Genomic DNA, 22,398 nt, shown 5'->3' on the forward strand with positions numbered 1-22,398 from the left:
TGCCCAACTGTCTGCTTGCCCAACTGTCTGCTTGTCATACTGTCTGCTTGTCCAACTGTCTGCTTGTCCAACTGTCTGCTTGTCTATCTGTCTGCTTTCCTATCTGTCTGGTTGCCTAACTGTCTGCTTTCCTATCTGTCTGCTTGCCTAACTGTCTGCTTGTCTATCTGTCTGCTTGTCTAATTGTCTGCTTGTCTAACTGTCTGCTTGTCTAATTGTCTGCTTGTCTAACTGTCTGCTTGTCTAACTCTCTGCTTGTCCAACTGTCTGCTTGTCTAATTGTCTGCTTGTCTAACTGTCTGCTTGTCCAACTGTCTGCTTGTCTAATTGTCTGCTTGTCTAACTGTCTGCTTGTCTAACTGTCTGCTTGTCTAACTGTCTGCTTGTCTATCTGTCTGCTTTCCTATCTGTCTGCTTGCCTAACTGTCTGCTTGTCTATCTGTCTGCTTTCCTATCTGTCTGCTTGCCTAACTGTCTGCTTGTCCAACTGTCTGCTTGTCCAACTGTATGCTTGTCTATCTGTCTGCTTTCCTATCTGTCTGCTTGCCTAACTGTCTGCTTGTCTATCTGTCTGCTTTCCTATCTGTCTGCTTGCCTAACTGTCTGCTTGTCTATCTGTCTGCTTGTCTCATTGTCTGCTTGTCTAACTGTCTGCTTGTCTAATTGTCTGCTTGTCTAACTGTCTGCTTGTCTAACTGTCTGCTTGTCCAACTGTCTGCTTGTCTAATTGTCTGCTTGTCCAACTGTCTGCTTGTCAAACTGTCTGATTGTCTATCTGTCTGCTTGTCCAACTGTCTGCTTGTCATACTGTCTGCTTTCCTATCTGTCTGCTTTCCTATCTGTCTGCTTGCCAAACTGTCTGCTTGCCAAACTGTCTGCTTGTCTATCTGTCTGCTTGTCTAACTGTCTGCTTGTCATACTGTCTGCTTGTCTATCTGTCTGCTTTCCTATCTGTCTGCTTGCCTAACTGTCTGCTTGTCTATCTGTCTGCTTGTCTAACTGTCTGCTTGCCTAACTGTCTGCTTGTCATACTGTCTGCTTGTCTAACTGTCTGCTTGTCTAACTGTCTGCTTGTCTAACTGTCTGCTTGTCATACTGTCTGCTTGTCTATCTGTCTGCTTTCCTATCTGTCTGCTTGTCCAACTGTCTGCTTGTCCAACTGTCTGCTTGTCTATCTGTCTGCTTGTCTAACTGTCTGCTTGTCCAACTGTCTGCTTGTCTATCTGTCTGCTTTCCTATCTGTCTGCTTGCCTAACTGTCTGCTTTCTTATCTGTCTACTTGTCTATCTGTCTATCTATCTGCTTGCCTATCTGTCTGATTGCCTAACTGGCTGCTTGCCTAACTGTCTGCTTGCCTATCTGTCTGCTTGTCTATCTGTCAGCTTGTCTATGTTTCTGCTTGTCTATCTGTCTGCTTGCCTAACTGTCTGCTTGCCTAACTGTCTGCTTGCCTAACTGTCTGCTTGCCTATCTGTCAGCTTGTCTATGTTTCTGCTTGTCTATCTGTCTGCCTTCCTTCCCTCTCCTTTTAACCCACTCTAATTCTCTTTTTCAGGTTAACTTCCTCCTCATCCCTCTCTCTCCTTTCCTCCTCGCCCTCACTCTGTCACTTTGCCTGTCTGACTGTCTTTCGCCGTCTCTTTACTTTTAAGCCCTCTCCACATCACTCTCACTTGGTCTTTAACCTCCTTTTCTTCCTCCTCCTCCTGTCTCCTGACCCTGTCCCTTCACTGCCCCATAACTATGTGCCTGTCTGTCTTCCTCTCGCCCCTGTAACCCTCCCTCCCTCCCTCCCTCCCTCCCTCCCTCCCTCCCTCCCTCCCTCCCTCCCTCCGTGTGTGTGATTCAGTAGACTGGTGCAGCAGTCTGCTGGTGAGGTTTAAACCACTGACAGTGGGATGCCTTTGAAGTACTGCAGCCTTTTTTAATGGCCCATCTCTCTCACTTTCTCTTCTCTCTCCCTTAATTTCTCTTTTCTCTCCTCTCCGCCTGTTACGCTTTTTAAAGAGGAGCAGGAATCACTGCAGTTCACTTTGTCATGCAGCTATGGAAATAAGAGCTGCATTGTCTGAGTGTGTCAGTGTGTGTGTGTGTGTGTGTGTGTGTGTGTGTGTGTGTGTGTGTGTGTGTGTGTGTGTGTGTGTGTCTTTTCTCTGACGCTGTTCACATTATAATCTCTTCAGAGACCCATAAGCACCTACACAGACCTGAATACACACACATGCCAAAAAGAGACACATTTGTAACCATAGCGGACATGGCACGGGAATTGAGAGGTGTTTATCCCCCAGCATGTTGTCTCTACTTGAGACAATGTTTATGTGAATCTGTATGTGCTGTAGATCCTTATCAGGCTGATGAGTGATGTTACTGTCTCTTTAACTGCATTAGATAATCATCTACACACTCAACCACACACCTGCCTGCCTCCCAGACAGTAGGGCCAAAACGCCCGTATGATATCGGCCTGGGCTGGCAACATGAAAATGATCTTTGAGACAATGGGGAGGTGATTAGAATATTGTTGAAACCAGGTGTCTGCCTCAACATTTTAAGTTAGGGAAACTGCCTCAGGTTTGTACTGGTCTACACACACAGGCTCGTACTTACACACGCATGCATATACACACAAACACGCACATGATTGTGCACACGTTTGAGTGTGTACTCCCTCTCTGCTCTCGCTCCCTTTTTCACCCCTTTCTCTACTATACGTCCTCCTTCTCCTTTGACTTTCTCTTACCCCCTCTATTTCCTTCCTCTCTTCGTCCTCTTCTCCCTCCTGACCCTGTCTCTAGGCTCTGATAAGCCAGGATGCAGATTAAAGACACTTTAGAAGTGCTGCAGTGAAGTAAGCTGCTCCCAGGCGCAGAAACCAATTACCCTATTAAACCCAGACCTGCTCTGTGTGCCCAGCCCTGTGTCAGTACACACACCACCATCCCCACTATACCTCACTATACCATTCACTACTACTTAGCTTGTACAGCCTCTTATTAAGCTGACTAGGCAGAGTTAGAGAGACAATACACCGTGATAACCATGAAACTAGTTACACTGCCCGCCTTGCCCCCTCCCCATCCCCCCTCCCCCAAACACGACTCTCTCCAAAGTCAAGTATCACAACACCCCTGATGGACCTGGACGATATGGACAAAAATCCATGTTGCGAATAAATAGAACGATCATTTTATAACATGAATGTGCACCACAGCTATTATATTCTCCTTTAAACTACTACTACTACTGGTGAGATGGTCGTATCCAACGACTGTCCCATTGACAATCACACATATTAGCAAACTTACTTAATTTCTCTAGTACAGGCTACTTATTGTAATGAACGAAATGAGCAAAATGCCTGTGATAAGGGATCGGTATGGTTGGTGTCGATCATTTGCGGTTTATCGTCCCAGCTCTTGCCCCTGAGTCTTGGGGGATTTTGAAAAGAAGTGCAGCCAACCACTGTCGTGACAAAAGGAGGAGTGCATTCTTCTCAGGACACACCCACACAAGTGCTGCAGCTAGCGGAGCACATGTACTGTACATTACACAAGCATATACACTACAGCCCTTCGGTTCAAATTACACATAGCCTAATCCAAAGCCAAGCCCCAACCCTTTACTGACAGGCACAAATCTCAGCCATATCTGGACTGGATTAGCTAGCTAGTTTTTACAGCTGGCCCAGTCTGACAGTAGATTATCTATAGAGTATAGCTGGGAATATCTGTGTCTATAGACTATAGCTGGTTATAAAACTGGTTGCTTGCATCCTGCATGCTGATTGGACGAGCAGCATTCCAAGCCATGCTGTATTGGCCGTCACAGACACACTATGCCTGCTAACGGTTCCATCTGAAAGGGATCACTGTGCCTCCACAAGAATATCATGCTCATGTTGTTGAATCATCTCTTGTACTCAACTAGCACATTATTTCCCCTCACTTCCAGCCTAGCATTTAGTTTGGTACTGAGGAGGTTAATACAAGCCTCGCTGTCTGCCAATGTTTCACTTTTGAATTTAGATCTCTGTAGTACCATACATAGAGTGAACGGTGCCCAGACGAGACTAGACAACTTTTACTGAGCCAGTCAAATCACGCATCAATGCCAATAGAAAAGAATATAAAACAAACAAAAATGCACCTGGTGTACTGTCAATCCAAAGTTGGCTAGCTAGCCAGCGACAAGAACGTTGCCTGCGTAGAAACCATTTTGTTTAGAACGGACGACCAGTCCTTTTGCATAGCAACTATGCAAAAATAATTAAAGACTGGGTCTTGTCTGTGGCAACATGGCCAAAAGAACTAACTAGCAGATTTTTGTCCAGACTATATCTTCTGGTGGAAGAATTAAACTGTATGAATTGACTTATAAATAAAGTTTTAATGAAAATATGAAATTCATTGCTATTTTAATATGTTGGTAACAGTTTTATAAAAGCAATGAGGCAGTGCTACCGCGTCGGGCCAAACAACGCCATTTACCTGTGACTATATTCATGATACAGCACTGCCTCTTGTGCATTATTGCTTAAGTATATATGTGTATATAGACTATAGATGGGTATATCTGTCCTAGGACTGGCTAGCTGAGTCAAAGTGGCTTAAACTGAGAGTTCCATCCAGGGACACAGGAAACAAAGGATAATTACCACTACTTGGTATAGACTGCGGCACTACTGAGAACAATCACACATTGGCACACTGAGAGACTGCATATTAGAGGGATGAGAGGGGGGCTGTATATGACAGACAGAGGGAAGGAATAGAAAGGAGGAGAGAGGGAGAAAAGAGGGAAGGCAGTTCAGACAGTGGAATAAATAGAGAGTAGTAAAAGACAGTGTGAGAGTGGATCAGTGGAAGTGGAGCAAAGTCACTAGTTTAATGGTTTGTGTGTGTGTGTGTGTGTGCGTGCGTGCCAACTATAACAAACACAGCATGGAAAGATATGAACCTGGAGTTGAACTCAATATGCATCCAGCAACAAAGAAAAACTTCCTCTCCTCATTCCCGTTAGTACCACTCCGTTATATCACACCCTACCACTCTATCCCTTCCCCCGGGACATCTCTCTCTCTCTCTCTCTTATCTGTATTATTGTTTTGCTTCAAAGGCTGCAGACACAGCATCACAGGCCTACTGTAAACTAAAAGGGAAACATCTTAATGAAACAAATAGGTTGCGCCCACCGATTAGATTCTCTCCTCTGACATAATTGTTGCATCATAAATGTTGTCAAAGCCCAAGGGATTGTTCATTTGAAGACTGATTCTTGACTTCATCAACCCTTCATCAATCCTTTTGAAAGCCAACCAGAGATAGAGAGAGAGAGAGAGAGAGAGAGAGAGAGAGGGGTGCTCCCCATGGTTCTGAAAGCATCAGACCTAGAGCTCTTTCACCCACACAACTCTCTCTCCCCCACACACCTCTCTCTCTCTCTCTCTCTCTCTCTCTCTCTCTCTCTCTCTGACCACACATCTCTCTCTCCCCCCCCCCACACACCTCTCTCTCTCTCTCCCCCACACAAATCTCTCTCTCCCCCCACACACCTCTCTCTCTCTCCCACACACCTCTCTCTCTCTCCCCCACACCCCCCTCCCTCTCTCCCACACACCTCTCTCTCAATTAAATTCAATGCATTTCAATTTAAGGGCTTTATTGGCATGGGAAACATATGTTAACATTGCCAAAGCAAGTGAAGTAGATAATAAACCAAAGTGAAATAAACAATACAAATTAACAGTAAACATTACACTTGCAGAAGTTCCAAAAGAATAAAGACATTTCAAATGTCATATTATGTATATATAAAGTGTTGTAACGATGTGCAAATAGTTAAAGTACAAAAGTGAAAATAAATAAACATAAATATGAGTTGTATTTACAGCGGTGTTTGTTCTTCACTGGATGCCCTTTTCTTGAGGCCACAGATCAAAAATCTGACTGCTGTAACGGCACACTGTGGTGTTTCATCCAGTAGATATGAGAGTTTAGCAAAATTGGATTTGTTTTCAAATTCTTTGTGGATCTGTGTAATCTGACGGAAATATGTGTCTCTAATATGGTCATACATTTGGCAGGAGGTTAGGAAGTGCAGCTTCTCCCCCCCCCCCCCCCTGTGCTGTTCTCAGCTGTGATAGCTTTATTGCAGACTCAGGGAGACATCATAACTGACTTCATGGAGGAGGGACACAGGACTGATGAGTCCTCCTTCAGGAGTCTTAACTCACAGTGACACACACACACACACACACACACACAACATTGTCACTCTAGCCATGAGCAATAACACAAACATACACACACACATACACTCCACCTCTACCAAAATACTTGATTTGCCACCAGCAGACTCTATTTAACTGTGTTGTCAGCGTTATAAATCAGGCATCATAACCAGCCAGACAGAGGAACAGCAACATTGTCTGGCCATAAACACACGTTATATGACACATATCACACATGTGTCACAGCTGACATATGTCACCCATAAAGATTTACCTCAGACTGATCCAGCTGAGCAGTCTAGCCTCTCGAAATGTGATGCTAATGTAAAACCATATTCTTCATATCCGCTCAGCAAGACAATAAAGATGAAGTGAACGGTAGAGGTTGTGTGAGAGAGAGGGAGAGAGGATTCTTGTGAGAGAGAAAGAGAGAAAGAATGGTAAAGGGACAGCTGGAAATTGTGAGTGAGTGAGTGACAGACAGGAAAGGTCAAAGACACCAAGAGGGACCGGCAGAGGTCAGGATGGAGATATAGGGAAGAGGGAGAAAGTAGGAGGGAGGTAGGGAGTAGGAAGGAGGGAGGGAGAGAGCAGGGGAGAGAGAGATACTATAGTTGTCATGCTTGAGAAGCTCCTGCTTTCCCATCTCCTGGCTGTCAGATATTGATTTACTGGGGAATATCCCTCATAGGCTCTAGTTATTAACACTGACAGCACTGCACTGGGCTGTGAATTAGCCCGCAGCATCCACATAGACACACATGTAGAGTATATATACTGTACACACACACACACACATGCACACACAGCTTGACATGTTGACCACCACAATCATGTGAGTGTGAACATGTTTTAGCACACAATGTTAGACGTTTTTGTAATTTTATCAGTAACTTACTGCATTAATCAACAGTATAATGCTGTATAAACCAAATACAGTAGATTACTGTAGAATGCACAGTAAAATATCATACATTTGTTTTACAGCACGCTATAATACCTTTCTGTAATTTCAAAGGTAAAACACTGTAAAATGCACAGTAAAATACTTTGAATGTGTTTTACAGTATCAATGATGGTGCATTGTGGGAAACTCTTGTGGGCAAGGAAAGAGTTTCTGGCTCATTAACATATTTTATGGGTGCCATGTAAGAGGCTATTTTGTTGCACCAGTGAGTGAGAATGGTGTACCCCACAGAATACCGTAATATACTGTAATTTAGGAATTTTACAAACCTTGTCCTGAAACTGTGCAGTAACTTACTGGCCAATTGCTGTTAGTAATTTACAGTAATTCAAAATACAGTACCATACTGGATTTTTGGAGCACCAAAAACCTTTTGAACACTAGTGGGTGCATGCCATTGTTGTTTCTCTTGTTAGAGGCTGTATTTGTTGCACCCATTAGTGAGAGTGCTGTGCCAATTGAAGTTATATGTAGTAGTTCCTATTAATTGAATGTATATAGGGAATAGATCAGACCTTTTAATGGTTGAGTGTTTACCCATGTCCATTTGATCTGTTTTGCCCTGTAATCACAACCGGTTTGGAAGCCTTTGTTCAGGCCTCAAGAAGTACAAGTGATATAAAACACCTAGTATTCATTAATATGCTGTAATATGCAAATGACTACAGTCAACCTGCTTGCTCTAATCCCTTGTAATTACAGTAAAATACTGTGGAAATAATTTTCTTAAAGTTTAATAGTGACGTTACGTTAGATAACGGAACGTCAAGACATGCGTCGAAATCACTAAGCAGCTAAATTTGAAGTAGTGTGCTGATGTGCGTACCACTTTACCAGAAGTACGTCATCAATGACGTCTAAAGATTTGTTTGATCACGTGCTTTTTCAAACCGTGTGTTGCAAAATGCAAGATTTCGCCGTGGTTCCGATGCTTTCTTCCATTCCAAGCTGCCTTCAAACACCAACCTCTGCTGGACACTGTACTTACAGATACAGTTAGGATTTTGTACATGTACTTTTACCTGACCTGTAGCTTAGCAGGTAGAGTAGGGAACTATGGAACGTTCAAGGACTTGAGGTTAGAGGTCAAATCCTGTTGAAGGCACACAATTATTTTTTTATTCATTCGAAACCACACTTTCTGCACTGTTGTTCAAAGATTTTTTTTATTTAGTATAATATAAGCTTCTGTCTCAAATCCCTTAAATAATGCCATAGATTCCATTAAAAAAAAATTGTAAACTTAAAGAAAAAAAGGGAAGCATGATGTAAGAGGCAAACCTGGTAAAGCCATCGACTTAATGCTGCGCCACAGAGTTCAGACAAAAACAGTGGAGAAAAAAATGCATCTGATAATCACACGCTGCTATTTATTGCTGAACAGCAGATGTGAACGAAAAATGAAGCTCCAAGTATTGAACCATTTTCCGGCTCAATTTGGTAAAAGCTTCAAAGCCTTCAGAAAGCCTGGGTTTCCCTTCACTACAGTTTAATAGTCACTTTTACTGTGTTATACTGTGTTTCATTGTTCTGGCATCAAGTTACCGTTAATAATATCTCAGTATTGTATTGGCACTATCCAGAAATAGTCAGAGATATATCATAAGATACAGTGCCTTCAGAAGGTATTCACACCCTTGACAGTTTCCACATGTTGTTTTACAGTCTGAATTTAAAATGGATACAATTGCAATTTTGTGTCACTGGCCAACAAACAATACCCCATTGCGTGAAAGTGGAATTATGTTTTTATACATTTTGACAAATTCATTTAAATGAAAAGCGTTATTGTCTCAAGTCAACAAGTATTCATTCAACCCCTTTATTATGGCAAGCCTAAATAAGTTCAACAGTAAAAATTTGCTGAGCAAGTCACATAATAAGCTGGACTCTATGTGCAATATTAGTGTTTAACATGATTTTTTAATGACTACCTCATCTCTGTACCCCACATTTACAATTATCTGTAAGGTCCCTCAGTCGAGCAGTGCACTTCAAACACAAATTCAACCACACAGACCAGGGAGGTTTTCAAAGTAAAAGTAAAATTGCAAAGAATGTGGCAAAGAAATTAACTTTATGTTCTGAATAGAAAGTGTTATCTTTGGGGCAAATCCAAGACAACACATCACTGAGTACCACTCTTCATATTTTCAAGCACAATGGTGGCTGCATCATGTTATGGGTATGCTTGTAATCAGCAAGGACTAGGGATTTTTTGTTGTTGATAAAAATAAACAGAATAGAGCTAACTACAGGCAAACACCTAGAGGAAAACCTGGTTTAGTCTGCTTTCCAACAGACACTGGGAGACAAATTCACCTTTCAGCAGGACAATAACCTAAAACACAAAGCCAAATCTACACTGGAGTTGCGTACCAAGATGACATTGAATGTTTCCGAGTGGCCTAGTTACGGTTTTGATTTAAATTGGCTTGAAAATCTATGGCGAGACTTGAAAATGGCTGTCTTGCAATGATCAACAACCAACTTGACATAGCTTGAATAATATTTTTAAAGAATAATGTGCAAATATTGTACAATCCAATTAGAGACTTACCCAGAAAGACTCACATCTGTAATCTCCGCCAAAGGTGATTCTAACATGTATTGACTCAGGGGTATGAATACATATATAAATTAAATATTTCTGTATTTCATTTTAAATACATTTTCCAAAATGTCTAAAAACAAGTTATCATTTTGTCAGTTTGGGATATTGAGTGTCGGTGGGTGAAAGATTATTTTTTTTTAATACATTTTGAATTGTATTGTGGAATAAGTCAAAGGCTATGAATACTTTCTGAATGTAACCGATGTGAAATGGCTAGCTAGTTAGCGGTGGTGCGCGCTAATAGCATTTCAATCGGTGATGTCACTCGCGAGACTTGAAGTAGTTGTTCCCCTTGCTCTGCAAGGGCCGCGGCTTTTGTGGAGCGATGGGTAACGATGTTTTGAGGGTGGCTGTTGTCGATGTGTGCAGAGGGTCCCTAGTTCGGGGCGAGGAGAGGGATGGAAGCTATACTGTTACATGAAGACAATGTCTCTTGTTGTAATTATAATTACTTTGAAGACCAATGCATTCTTAACCCCTAAAAGTGTAAGCCTTACTAAGCTAACATATGGAATTGTTTAAAGATGGTCCCACCATGGCTCATTTAGCTATTTGATTTAGAGTTTTATGACCCCTGAAGGTATCCCCCCCAATATTTGAGAAAATATTGAATTTGTCCTTTACTACTATAGCCCATAGAAACACATTGAATAGCACATTCATAAATGGCAAAACATAGGCAAAGTGTCAGTCCTATTTCTAGAAGATATAAGAAAGTGTGTTGGTAACAAAACTACTTCCATACTTCCATTCATTTTTTTAAATGGTACCGGGTTACCTTCAAACAAATCCTGTGACACTTGTGGGGGTTGTAGAGCAAAACTGCAAACACCATCATGTTTGTGAGAGTGTCATCTTTCTAAATTAGTTTGTAGGCTAAACCGTTTTGGACCCCAGGAAGAGTAGCTGTTGCCTTGGCAGCAGCTAATGGGGATCCAGAATAAATAGACATACATTCAGACTTTACAGACGTTTTCGTCAGAAGACTGATTTTGGGGATATATCCTGGTCTGACAAACAGCGCTGTAGCACTGCCACTTTCCACCACAGATGTGGAAGTCCAACATCGACGGATGCAGTGGATTGAGATAGATATATCTCGTTCAGACAGACACATTTTGATGGGGATATTTATTATGTTAATTGCGATCGACTCGAAAGGACGAACTCCAACAAAATTGTCTGTTACAGTTTACAGAAATGTTTTACTTGCCATAACTGTAATATGTTATTTTTTTATCAACCTTGGTTGTAAGTTGTAAGTTGCTAAGGACTGTAAGTTGCTAAGGACTAGAGCAACCGCTAAATAACCAAAATGTAAATATAAATGTAAAAATGAAAACCTACAAAGAATACTGGGTAATACGTTGCTGTAGCCAGTAATATACTGTAAATTATATTACAGTAAAAAATGTGGTAACGTAAAATGGATTACAGTAGCTGTACTGTAAAAATAAATTACAGTAATTTCCTGGCCAATTGCTGCCAGTAAATTACTTACATGAACTGTTTTCCAGTGTCTATTCATGCACGCACAGTTCTGTAAGGATGGGTTGAGGCAGGGCTGTTCCACTGACCTATGAGCCCACTCATGTGTCTGCTTCAGCACACATCAAACGTGAGAACCCACACACCTGCCTCATTCATATCCCTCTCGCTCTCACGCTCACTCGCTCTCCTTTTTCTTCCATTCATTTCTCTCTATCTGCCCTTTGAGTTCACCTTCAACCCTAATCTGGACTCTGTCTCTCTTACACACACACACTCACGCACATGCACACGAGCATGCGCACGTGCATGCGCACGCGCACACACACACTTGTTAAATAACCAACACATTTCACATTTCAAAATAATAAAAAATAATAATTCAGAGAGGGAGGAAAGGAGAAAAAGCAGGGCAAAGAAACAACAGGGAAATAGAGGAGAAAGGTATAGATCGGGGAAATGACTAACCAATCACCTTCCCTGGCAGCCTTTTTCCTCTACCGCTTTCCCAAATATATCTCCTTCCATCTCTCTTTACCTCCCCGGCTCCCTCTGTCTCCTAATCTCTTAGTCATGCACCATCATCCGTTTTTATCTCCTTTATTCACCTTCTCCCTGACTCATAATCTGTCCCTCTTTCTCCTTTTCTCAACTGTCACTTATCCTCCTTTCCTTACATCCACGTCTCGTCTTCCTGTCCCCATCCTCACATTTCTCTCAATATTGCCTCTCTCCCATCCCTCTCCCGCTTTCTCGATTACTCTTTCCATTCCTCTCTTTCACTCCTCCTCTCATCTCTCTCGGCATCCCTCTCTTTCGCTCTTCACTCTCTCCAGCCGTTCCTCTCTTTTCCCATCTCTCTCCCTGCTGTTCTGCTCTACCTTTCTGTCTGTCACTCTAGCTGAATTACCCAGAGCCTCCCACTACCTGCCGCATTCACCGGTCAACTTCACACAGCTACAGCACACAGCTACAGCACTCTGTCTGCAGCAAGCTCACACACACACCCACCCACAGTACACACGTAACACACATCCCCCACACACACAAACACATTGCAGAGACACACACACAAAAACATAATTGCACACACCCACACAGGCAAAAACCACTCTCTCTCCCACACACAACTACACACACACAAATGGCACACGCTGGCTACATCAGAATATAATATCAGAGACACGTTGGCTCACCATTACTATGCATGACACTATCATACCAAATGTTACACAGGCACGTTACATTATAAACTGCTAGAGATAGTCACATCATGCTCTCATAGATACAAGACTGGCATGAGCATGAGCTAATACAGGCACACCTCTCACTTTCTCTCTCTCTCTCTCTCACACACACACACACACACACACACACACACACACACACACACACACACACACACACACACACACACACACTTGCATCTGCTACACACTGACATTAACAACAGTAGCAACTACTAGGCAAATAGAGAGAGAAAAAGATAGAGAGACAGAAAAGGGAGGACAGCTGTCCAGAGCTTACTTACAGCATTTGAGAAAATGGTAGTGGGACATGTTCTCCTTGTACCAGCCAGTCAGTCAGTCAGTCAGTCAGATAGTCAGAGAGTGAGACAGACAGTCAGCCACAGGTTCCTTCCTTCCAGCTCGGGTTAAGCTAACAGCAGTGCTAGTAAACTTGCACAATGCATTATTCATTCAGCTGCTCTGCATTATTCACTATAGGACTCGGGTTGCAGCAGAGCACACAGACACACTCAGCAGGCACACACACCATCGCAGGGCTGCAACGCTTGCAGCTCTTGCAGCTCTCCCAGCCATCGGCCAGATAACCACCACACAACCTCTCCCCAACCATGACCGGCAAACGTGCTCAGTGTGCGTCACTGACTGACAGCATGGTAGACCCACCCCCAGCGCAACACACCCCCCTGACGCAATGCTCCACACGTTCAGAGAGATACACACCACAGACACACATGCAATGTGCCTGACACACACACCCACACACCTCCTACTGCTTTTCCTAAGCTGAAAACAAAAGAGACGGAATGAATTGCTGTGCCTCTTCAATCTGGAGAATGACAGAGAGAGTGAGAGAGAGAGAAACAGAGACAGAGACAGAGAGCGGATAAATAATGAGAGGAGAAAGAGGGAGAACGGAAAAGGAGGAAGCAAAGGGTAGAAAGCAATTGAGAGAGCTTTAGAAAGAGAGGGATAGACAGGTAGAGTGTGAAACAATAGGGAAAGAAGGGGAAATAGAGAGAGATATAGGTAGAAAGATGGCAAGAGAGAGGGAGGAAGCAAGCTAGAGAGGAAACGATGGAGAGAGGTAGAGAGGAGAGAGGGATGTTCAGCTGCAGCAGTGCGGCTCTGCTCTGTTCTTAGTGCTGTGACAGGTTAAGTGTCCACCAACGGTTCTTTAACTGGCCACAAATTTGCTCTAGATAAGCCTGGTTGCCATTTAACAACAGGTCACACCCTCCATCATACCTCTGTCACCCCCTCTCTCACACAGCACCATTGAAGCAGTGTGTTTTGTGTGTGTGTGTATGTCTGTGTGAGTGTGTCTGTCTGTGTGAGTGTGTCTGTACGTTTACTGTGAATACAGCTACCTCATAATGTATGTGACTGTGTGATTTTTTTAGCCGGTGAGGAGAGACTGATTTGCATGTATGAATATGTTAGCTGCAACATAGCAAAGAGGCTTTGTGTGTGTGTGTGTGTGTGTGTGTGTGTGTGTGTGTGTGTGTGTGTGTGTGTGTGTGTGTGTGTGTACGTGCCAGTGTAGGTGTCTCTGTATGTGTGCAGCTTCAATAGCGTAAAAGTTTATGGATTGTGTGACTAAATCTGGATTTTGACATTTTGAATCTGTGCCACTGTGCTACAGGGTCTGCTGGTGTATCTCTCTCTCTCTCTCTGTGTGTGTGTTTGTGCGCGCAGGGGCTGGTATATCGTGAGAGTGATTGTTTTTCTTCTACCATCCTGTCAACTTCTGCTACTCCAAACTACATGTAACACACCTGACAGATGGAGAGAGAGAGGGACAGAGGGGGAGTAAGAATGACAGTGTAGTGACAGTAAGAACAATGGAGATGGGTAGAAAGACAGCAAGACAAAGAGAGAGAGACAGAGAGGGAAAGAGGGAGCGACAGAGAGAGAGAGAGAGAAAGAAAGTAAGAGACTGAAGGAGAGAGAGAGAGAGAGAGAGGGGAAGCATCTGAGACATGCTAGAGTAAATCCTGTCATATGAAATCAGGTCACAAACTCTTTCCTTCTCCTCCAACACAGGAGCCAAAAACAGCAGCCACAACATGCCTTCAACATCCAGCACATCACCCTTAGAGAGTAGCATGTGTTTATGTGCATTGTGCTTGTAGTAAATTAATGATGAATATCAACAACCCAGTTAGAGAGAGAGAGAGAGAGAGAGAGAGAGAGAGAGAGAGAGAGACTTCACTTTCTTTGGCAATGTTAACATATGTTTCCCATGCCAATAAAGCCCTTAAATTGAAATTGAATTGAGAGAGAGAGAGAGAGAGAGAGAGAGAGAGAAGGAGAGAGAGAGATAGGAATCGGGAGTGATGGATAAGAAGGTATAGAGATGAAAGGAAGAATATAGGAGAGACGGAAACCCTGTTTGTCTGGTCTACTCTCTGTCTGTTGAGAATGTCAGCCCACAGAGAGGGCCAGCGGGGAACACCTGATTCTCTGGAGGGTAACAACATGCCCCCCCCCCCAAGAAACCCCTGTCTATGTATGTTTACATGCACACTAATCATTCAATATTAAACTGATTATGGCAGTAGGCCGAGTATGAAAATAGTCATTTTAACACCTTACTCTACTTATCGTAATTGGCGTATGGTCAAAGATCGAAGTGAGCATATTGGTTTTCTGAGCAAACTTTCTAATTATTAGCGTTCCAGCTGTGTAATAATAGCTACATGTAATGAAAGTTTAGGTTTGTTTTACATTACCTCATTTTGTGCCTGCCTTAGGCTTCTCCGCTAGCAGTTTGCTATCTAGCTGGCTACAAAAGCAAGCAAGCTAGACTTCTAGTTTCCCACATCTCCCCCATAATCAGATTTATAAATAAAATGCCCTGGTATGTATTTGTATACTTGTCAGTGTAACCTACAACATTATCCAAGTTTGATATGCTGCTTGAATGTATTCGCTGTAGGGGTGTGAATCTTTGAATGACATTGGGATCATTAACATTTAGACAAAATCCCTAACCCAAATGTTTTTTTTATCACAGTTCAGTTATCACAAAACTAGTACTAACAGGTCCCGATCATCATCATAAAGGGAAGTAAGTACAAAGTGCCAGCTCTTAAACAACATATGTGGCATTAACAACAGATTGTTGGACGTCTATGAACATGTCATACATCACTGCAACTATCCATCACATTAATGAGAAGTCCCATGTGCTGACAACTGATAACATGGAGGAGAGGGGCACTGCAGAGAACCTAAAATGATATTAACTACCATTGTTGGTGAGTGGGTGGGGGACAGCAGGAAGGTGAGCAGCGTCTGGTAAGTTGCCAGGACTGTGATAGATTGAACTGCACTGCCCCCTAGCGTTCATACGCAGGATAATATCTGAATTGTGAATTCACTTCATTTTCTGAGTTTTTCTTATTGTTTAAAATATAAAAAATGGCACTTTTAACATTAACATTGTACATTTGTCACATCACTAATTTGCTCTCTTATTGTTACGCTTGTTGTTTGAATGAGGAGACCAAGGTGCAGCGTAGTAAGCGTACATCTTACTTTATTAGATGAACACCAACAAAACAAGAAAATGAGAGACGCACTGGAGGCCGGGTGCGTGGAGCAGGCACAGGGCGTACCAGGGTGGAGAGACGCACTGGAGGACGGGTGCGTGGAGCAGGCACAGGGCGTACCAGGGTGGAGAGACGCACTGGAGGACGGGTGCGTGGAGCAGGCACAGGGCGTACCAGGGTGGAGAGACGCACTGGAGGACGGGTGCGTGGAGCAGGCACAGGGCGTACCAGGGTGGAGAGACGCACTGGAGGCCGGGTGTGTGGAGCAGGCACAGGTCGTACCGGGCTGGGGAGACACACTGGAGACCGGGTGCGCGGAGCTGGCACAGGATATACTGGGCCGTGGAGGCGCACTGGAGGTCTGGAGCGTAGAACTGGCACAACCCGTCCTGGCTGGATGCTCACTTTAGCCCAGCAAGTGCGGGACGCTGGCACAGGACGCACTAGGCTGTGAAGGCGCACTGGCGCAGGATATCCTGGACCGAGGAGGCGTACTGGAGACCTGGAGTGCTGAGCCGGCACAACCCGTCCTGGCTGGATGCTCACTTTCGCACGGCATGTGCGAGGAGCTGGCACAGAACGCACCAGGCAATGGATGTGCACTGGAGACACATTGCATATCTCCGCAAAACATGATGCCTGAAGAGTCACACACTCCTCAAAGCGACTGTCTTGCTCCAGACTCCAACCCCTCCAAGCTCTTTCGTCCCTCTCCACTGCCAACCACTCCTCGCTCAAGGATCCAAGAACTCCTCCTCGGTCTCAGACTCACCCCTCAGCACCGACACCCACGTCATCTGCCCCCCCCCCCCAAAAAAAAATTAATAATTGGGGGCTGCCTCTCGGGTTTCCGTCGTGTCCTCTCCTCCTGACCACGCTGCTTGGTCCGTTTGTGGTGGGATCTTCTGTTACGCTCGTCGTTTGAATGAGGAGACCAAGGTGCAGCGTGGTAAGCGTAAATCTTACTTTATTAGATGAACATCAACAAAACAAGAAAATGCAAAACTGAACATAATGTTCTGCAGGGCTAGACAGCACAATGCAAAAACAAGATCCCACAATCTCAGGTGGGAAAAAGGGCTGCCTAAGTATGATCCCCAATCAGAGACAACAATAAACAGCTGCCTCTGATTGGGAAACATACTAGGCCAACAAAGAAATATAAACATAGATTTGCCCACCCAAGTCACACCCTGACCTAACCAAATAGAGAATAAAACAGACTCTCTAAGGTCAGTGTGTGACACTTATCAGATAAAACTAGAATGTCATAATTTTTACTCACTGAAATGTCATCATTTTTTCTCATGGCTACAGCTGTTTTTACCATTTCAAAAAAGCAGTGAATCACGTAGTAATAACTTTTAAACAAAATACCTTGTTTGGGGATTCTAATAAGGCTACAATGTTGTATGGTTTATTGAACAGTCCCTGAGATTGTCTTTGGTTATCATTTCAAAATACACTGTTAATTTGATGCATAGACTGCTCTGTCTCTGTGTGAGACTCCTTTCAGGAAGTGTCTTTCTGACTGTCTGTGTGTCCGTCTGTCAGTCTCTAAGCTGACATTGACCCCTGACCGTCAGTGAGCGATGGTCCTGTAGAGTACAGATTTGTAGACGGCTGTCAGGGGAAGGCTCTGTACCTGTCACTAAACACTCTAACAGGAGGCCAGTGTCACTGCTAAACCCCAGAGGAGGAAGTACACTACTACACACAACGCACCATGGAAGATGTTTACTCAGAAGCATCCAAACAATACACTTCTATCTCATATAAAGGAGTAGATATTACATATAACCACAAAGCATCTTTACACACAGTCATCCAAACATGACATCATGTATGTCATATAATTTTTTTATGATTAATGATTACCATTGTGTGGAATAGAACCTTCCATCTATTCTCTGATTTATACAGCAGCATATGACAGCTGAGAGCTCAGTGTTTATGGTAACAACAATGTCTAGACTTTCCCTCTGGGATTCACTCTACCATCACCTCTCTGCCAGAACCAGAGAGGTCATTCAGTTTGTGTGTGTTTGTGCGTCTGTATGTGTGTAAAGGCCACACTGTGATTGATATTGGCTAAGGCACATTGCTTCACACCAGGCGCGGATCGCTTGTGAATGTCTCAACTTGCCACCACGGTGACACTGTTTATTCCTACTGGCTCTTACAGTCTCATGTCAGAATTAGACGTTCATCCATGTTTCACAAACGTCAAATTTCATATTTGTTTCAAACTTAAAATGTCAAAGTGCTTAAGGTTACGTTTAGGCATTAACTACACATTTTTAAGGTTAGGCATTAACTCCAAATGGTTAAGGTAAGTGTTGCATCCTAAAATGATGGGTTCTTTTACTGAAGACTCCGAAGCGTGATTGTAATAAACAGAACAGATTTATTTCATGTTCTCCTTAACACATCCCAGTTGACTACTCTCTACAGTGTTTTGAGCTTTAACCACCCTTTCATCTCGTAATCCAATCACGTCAATGTAAGAACGGAAACCCCATTGTCATTTGTTTATTCAAATAACTCAACCCCTGCATAAAAATCCCATTGGCTATTTGCAACCATTTCAAATCTAAACTCATTAACAGATAATACATTTCTCAATACACCACAGGAAAGTTTAAGGTTTTGGATAGGCTTGAAACAAAAATATCAAGAACAACTTTCTATCGCTGGATTTGAACATACAACCTTTGGATTCAGATGCTTACACCCTTTCGCCATCCCTGTCAACAACACTCACTGTTGCCGCTAGTGGCGGGTTTCCTTGTCAACTCCCAATGTCCTCAGACATGGATGGACGTCGAACACTGACTTGTATCATGGGTGACCTGCCTGGTTTGTTGACACTCTTTATTCCTCCTCCACTCTTAACACACACCCAATACACTCACCCACCCAACACACATACACCCACCCAACACCCACCCAACACACATACACCCACCCAACACACACCCAACACACATACACACACCCAACACACATACACTCACCCACCCAACACACACACATACACCCACCCAACACCCACCCACCCAACACACATACACCCACCCAACACCCACCCAACACACACCCACCCACCCAACACACACCCACCCAACACACATACACGCACCCACACACACATAACACACATACACACATACACCCACCCACCCACCCACCCACCCAACACACATACACCCACCCACCCAACACACATACACACACCCACACACACATAACACACACCCACCCAACACACATACACGCACCCACACACACATAACACACATACACAACACACATTCACGCACCCACGCACACCCAAGCACACAGACACATAGTAAGCTGATGAGGATCCACTGCATTTTACTTTGGTCAACACAAGCAGTAGGCCTACAGCACAAACAAACAAATACAGCGCACACAAACCTTTACATTGGCCATTGATGCTGATATTCATCAATAACACGCTTTAGTGGTACTGTCAAAAGACCCCAACATGTACAAGATGTACAGTATAATTATCTTCTTAATGTGTATTTGTGACCGTAACACTAGCAATGCACCATGTCACAGTAGAGTTAGTAACACAACGACAGTGAGAATAATTCTAACAGTATGACAAATTGTGAAATTTGGTCCCAATTTAAAGAACTTACTAGTAGACTAACCTATGAATCTGTGTTGCTATGCAGGCACATCCTGATGTTGAGTCAATCTCCATGACTGTAATCAGGTCAAGTACTGACAGAGACTCCTACTGTGTTGTATCAACCAGCTAGAATCACATCTCACAATTGCATGGAAATACTACAGTAAAACATAGGTAGACTATGCCATGGGTATGTGTGTGTGCGTGTGCGTGTGCGTGTGTGTGTGTGTGTGTGTGTGTGTGGTGTGTGTGTGTGTGGTGTTGAGAATGCATGCTTTCTAAGCGGAGTGAGGTTTAGTGTCAGCCAGCTGTCAACTGATGCTCCTGCTGACACACATCAATATCACCATAGTATCACCACAATCGACACCTTCCTTCTGATGGGAATCAATACTGAGACAACCTTATCCTGACAACAACAGATAGGGCTCCACCTGTGCAGAGTACATGCCCCCTTGCCCTTTCAGTCTCCAAAAACAGGTGCGCATATCCAGATTTGTGACCAGAATAACCAGTTTTGCCAGGCAAGTTTATCATTCATATGAAATATAGTTTAGCAATCTCATCTTTGCCAGAACAATATGCTACCTGGCGATTTGATGATCATTTTCATATATTTCAGATAGGACTAGTTTGGGTGGCTACTCGTGCCTCCTTCAATATATTGGGATGAAAATTTAACGTATCCTGGCAAATTTATGAAGATATTTGTGAGGAAGAGCAGGGCTATCTGGCTGGCCATGAGCACTCTGCAGGCAGGCTGCCCTCCAAAGTGATGGCGCTGTGCAGACAGAACATGCTTTCCATCTGGTCCTGCTACCTCTGCTACAAGGAGGCTGTATGATTCTGCTTGCTCTGAACTCCAGGGAAGTGACAAGATATATCCCTAATTGATATTGGCTGCTAACATGAATGACTTTCAGCTCGAAATGCAGGTGTAAGACTTCGTTTATTTTTGTAAGCTATGTTGCGTTTTGAAAATGCATCACCGTTTATGGCTGGAATGACAGGCTACATTGAGATTGTGTGTGTATGTTCACGTGTGCATGCGTGCATGTGTTTGCGCGGGGGTCTTGCAAGTTTTGTACCAGTACTTTTTGGGGATTGCAGGTGAAAAAGTTTGAAAACCACTGGGATACATGATAGTGGCAACACATGGAGTTAGGTTGGCTATAGTCATGGTAGGCTATAGTATTTCTGACAATTTTCTATTTTGACTGGGATTGTGTTGGTCATTGTTTATGAGTGCAGCATTTATTCCAGTTCAAAATAGTTTAGCAAAACACTTTCCTCATCAGATTGTGCTGCTTTTCCCTCTTCTTGTAATAATTGCTCAACAAGTATGTGACCACGGTTGCTGAAGAAAAACAAAAGGGTTTGAGCACATGCCCACCAAGGGTCTGTGCACTGCCCTGTGTGTATGTGTCATTTCAAAAGTTAGATGAGCTCTAATACAGATTAATGTTGCCAAGTAATACATTGTGTTCTTGCCCTGAACCAACGCTCGCTGTTAACCCTTTCTTCCCGTGGCTCTGGGAATGTTGGGCTACATTAATGAATTAACCATGAGGTGGGACCTCCTTAAATGAATTATTCATTTGTTGTGATATATTTACACAAATAAATATTTATTTATTTTACAACCCAAATTTCCCATATTTTAGGGTTTGGCTGTTTGAACTGCGGATTGGCAAACGAACCAATTGGCTAAATCTCAATTTATATAAAATGAAATACATACAGGGGTGTGTCCTCAAAACTAATTCAGGGAGAATAAGACACACTTTCTGGTTAATACTGTATTCACACAAACTCTCTCTCGTGTCCATCTGGACTGGTCTGATTAGAGCCTCTCTCTGTTAATGAGAAATTCCACATACACATACATACACATGCAAACACACACACATACCCCTCTAATCCAATGCTCTATTATTAACTGGATTAGGTATTATCTTCCCCCTCTCTTCCCCAGTCACTGACTTTCCATCACTCTCTGTTTTCACCCTTTCTTCCTCACTCTCCATCATCCCACTCTCTCTCCCTCTGTTTCCCCCCTCTCTTATCATGCCCCCCTCTCTCCCTCTGTTTCCCCCGTCTCTTCCTCACTGTCACTGACTCTCCGTCACTCTCACCTACATATTGAAGGTCATATTAAAGGGATACTTTGGGATTTTAGCAATCAGGCCCCTTATCTACTTCCCCAGAGTCAGAAGAACGTGTGGATTCCATGTTTATTGTCTCTGCGTGCAGTTTGAAGGAAGTTGCTAACTAGTGCTAGCACAACTGCTAACATTGGCTCGGGAAACTACCTCTATCTTTCTTCATACTGGATACAGAGACATAACAATTGTATCTACGAGTTCATCTGACTCTGGGGGAAGTAGATAAAGGGCCTGATTGCCAAAAATCCTGACGTATCCCTTTGGCCATATCAAAGCTCTCATAAGTCTCACTGTGCACTGCATTCTGAGAACATGGTAGAGCAAGATGGCCTAGGGCATCATCAGGCCTGCATGTCAATGCTGATGACGTAATGGGCGATAACTGATGATGTAATAATAAGAAGCTGGGCCCAGATTCACAAAACCTTAAGAATAATTGTATTATTAAGTGTCATTTTTTCCCT

At 43.4% G+C, this 22,398-nt stretch overlaps 1 protein-coding gene across 4 annotated transcripts in view; it reads right to left on the reverse strand.

The window, feature by feature from the left end:
• The window catches only part of LOC106582129 (unconventional myosin-XVI), a 225,771-nt gene that overhangs the window by 163,439 nt on the left and 39,934 nt on the right, over positions 1-22,398 (reverse strand). For 2 of the 4 annotated variants that reach the window (XM_045704630.2, XM_082967087.1), the window contains exon 1: positions 12,833-13,190. The exons of the other annotated variants lie outside the window; for them this stretch is intronic. In XM_045704630.2, the coding sequence (XP_045560586.2) occupies positions 12,833-12,860 (28 nt within the window). In that variant the 5' untranslated portion in view covers positions 12,861-13,190. Of the gene's footprint in view, positions 1-12,832; positions 13,191-22,398 lie in introns of those variants that run through there. 4 annotated transcript variants of the gene reach the window in all.

The sequence above is a fragment of the Salmo salar genome, chromosome 21, assembly GCF_965601325.2.
Source record: "Salmo salar chromosome 21, fSalSal1, whole genome shotgun sequence".
NCBI lineage: Eukaryota > Metazoa > Chordata > Actinopteri > Salmoniformes > Salmonidae > Salmo > Salmo salar.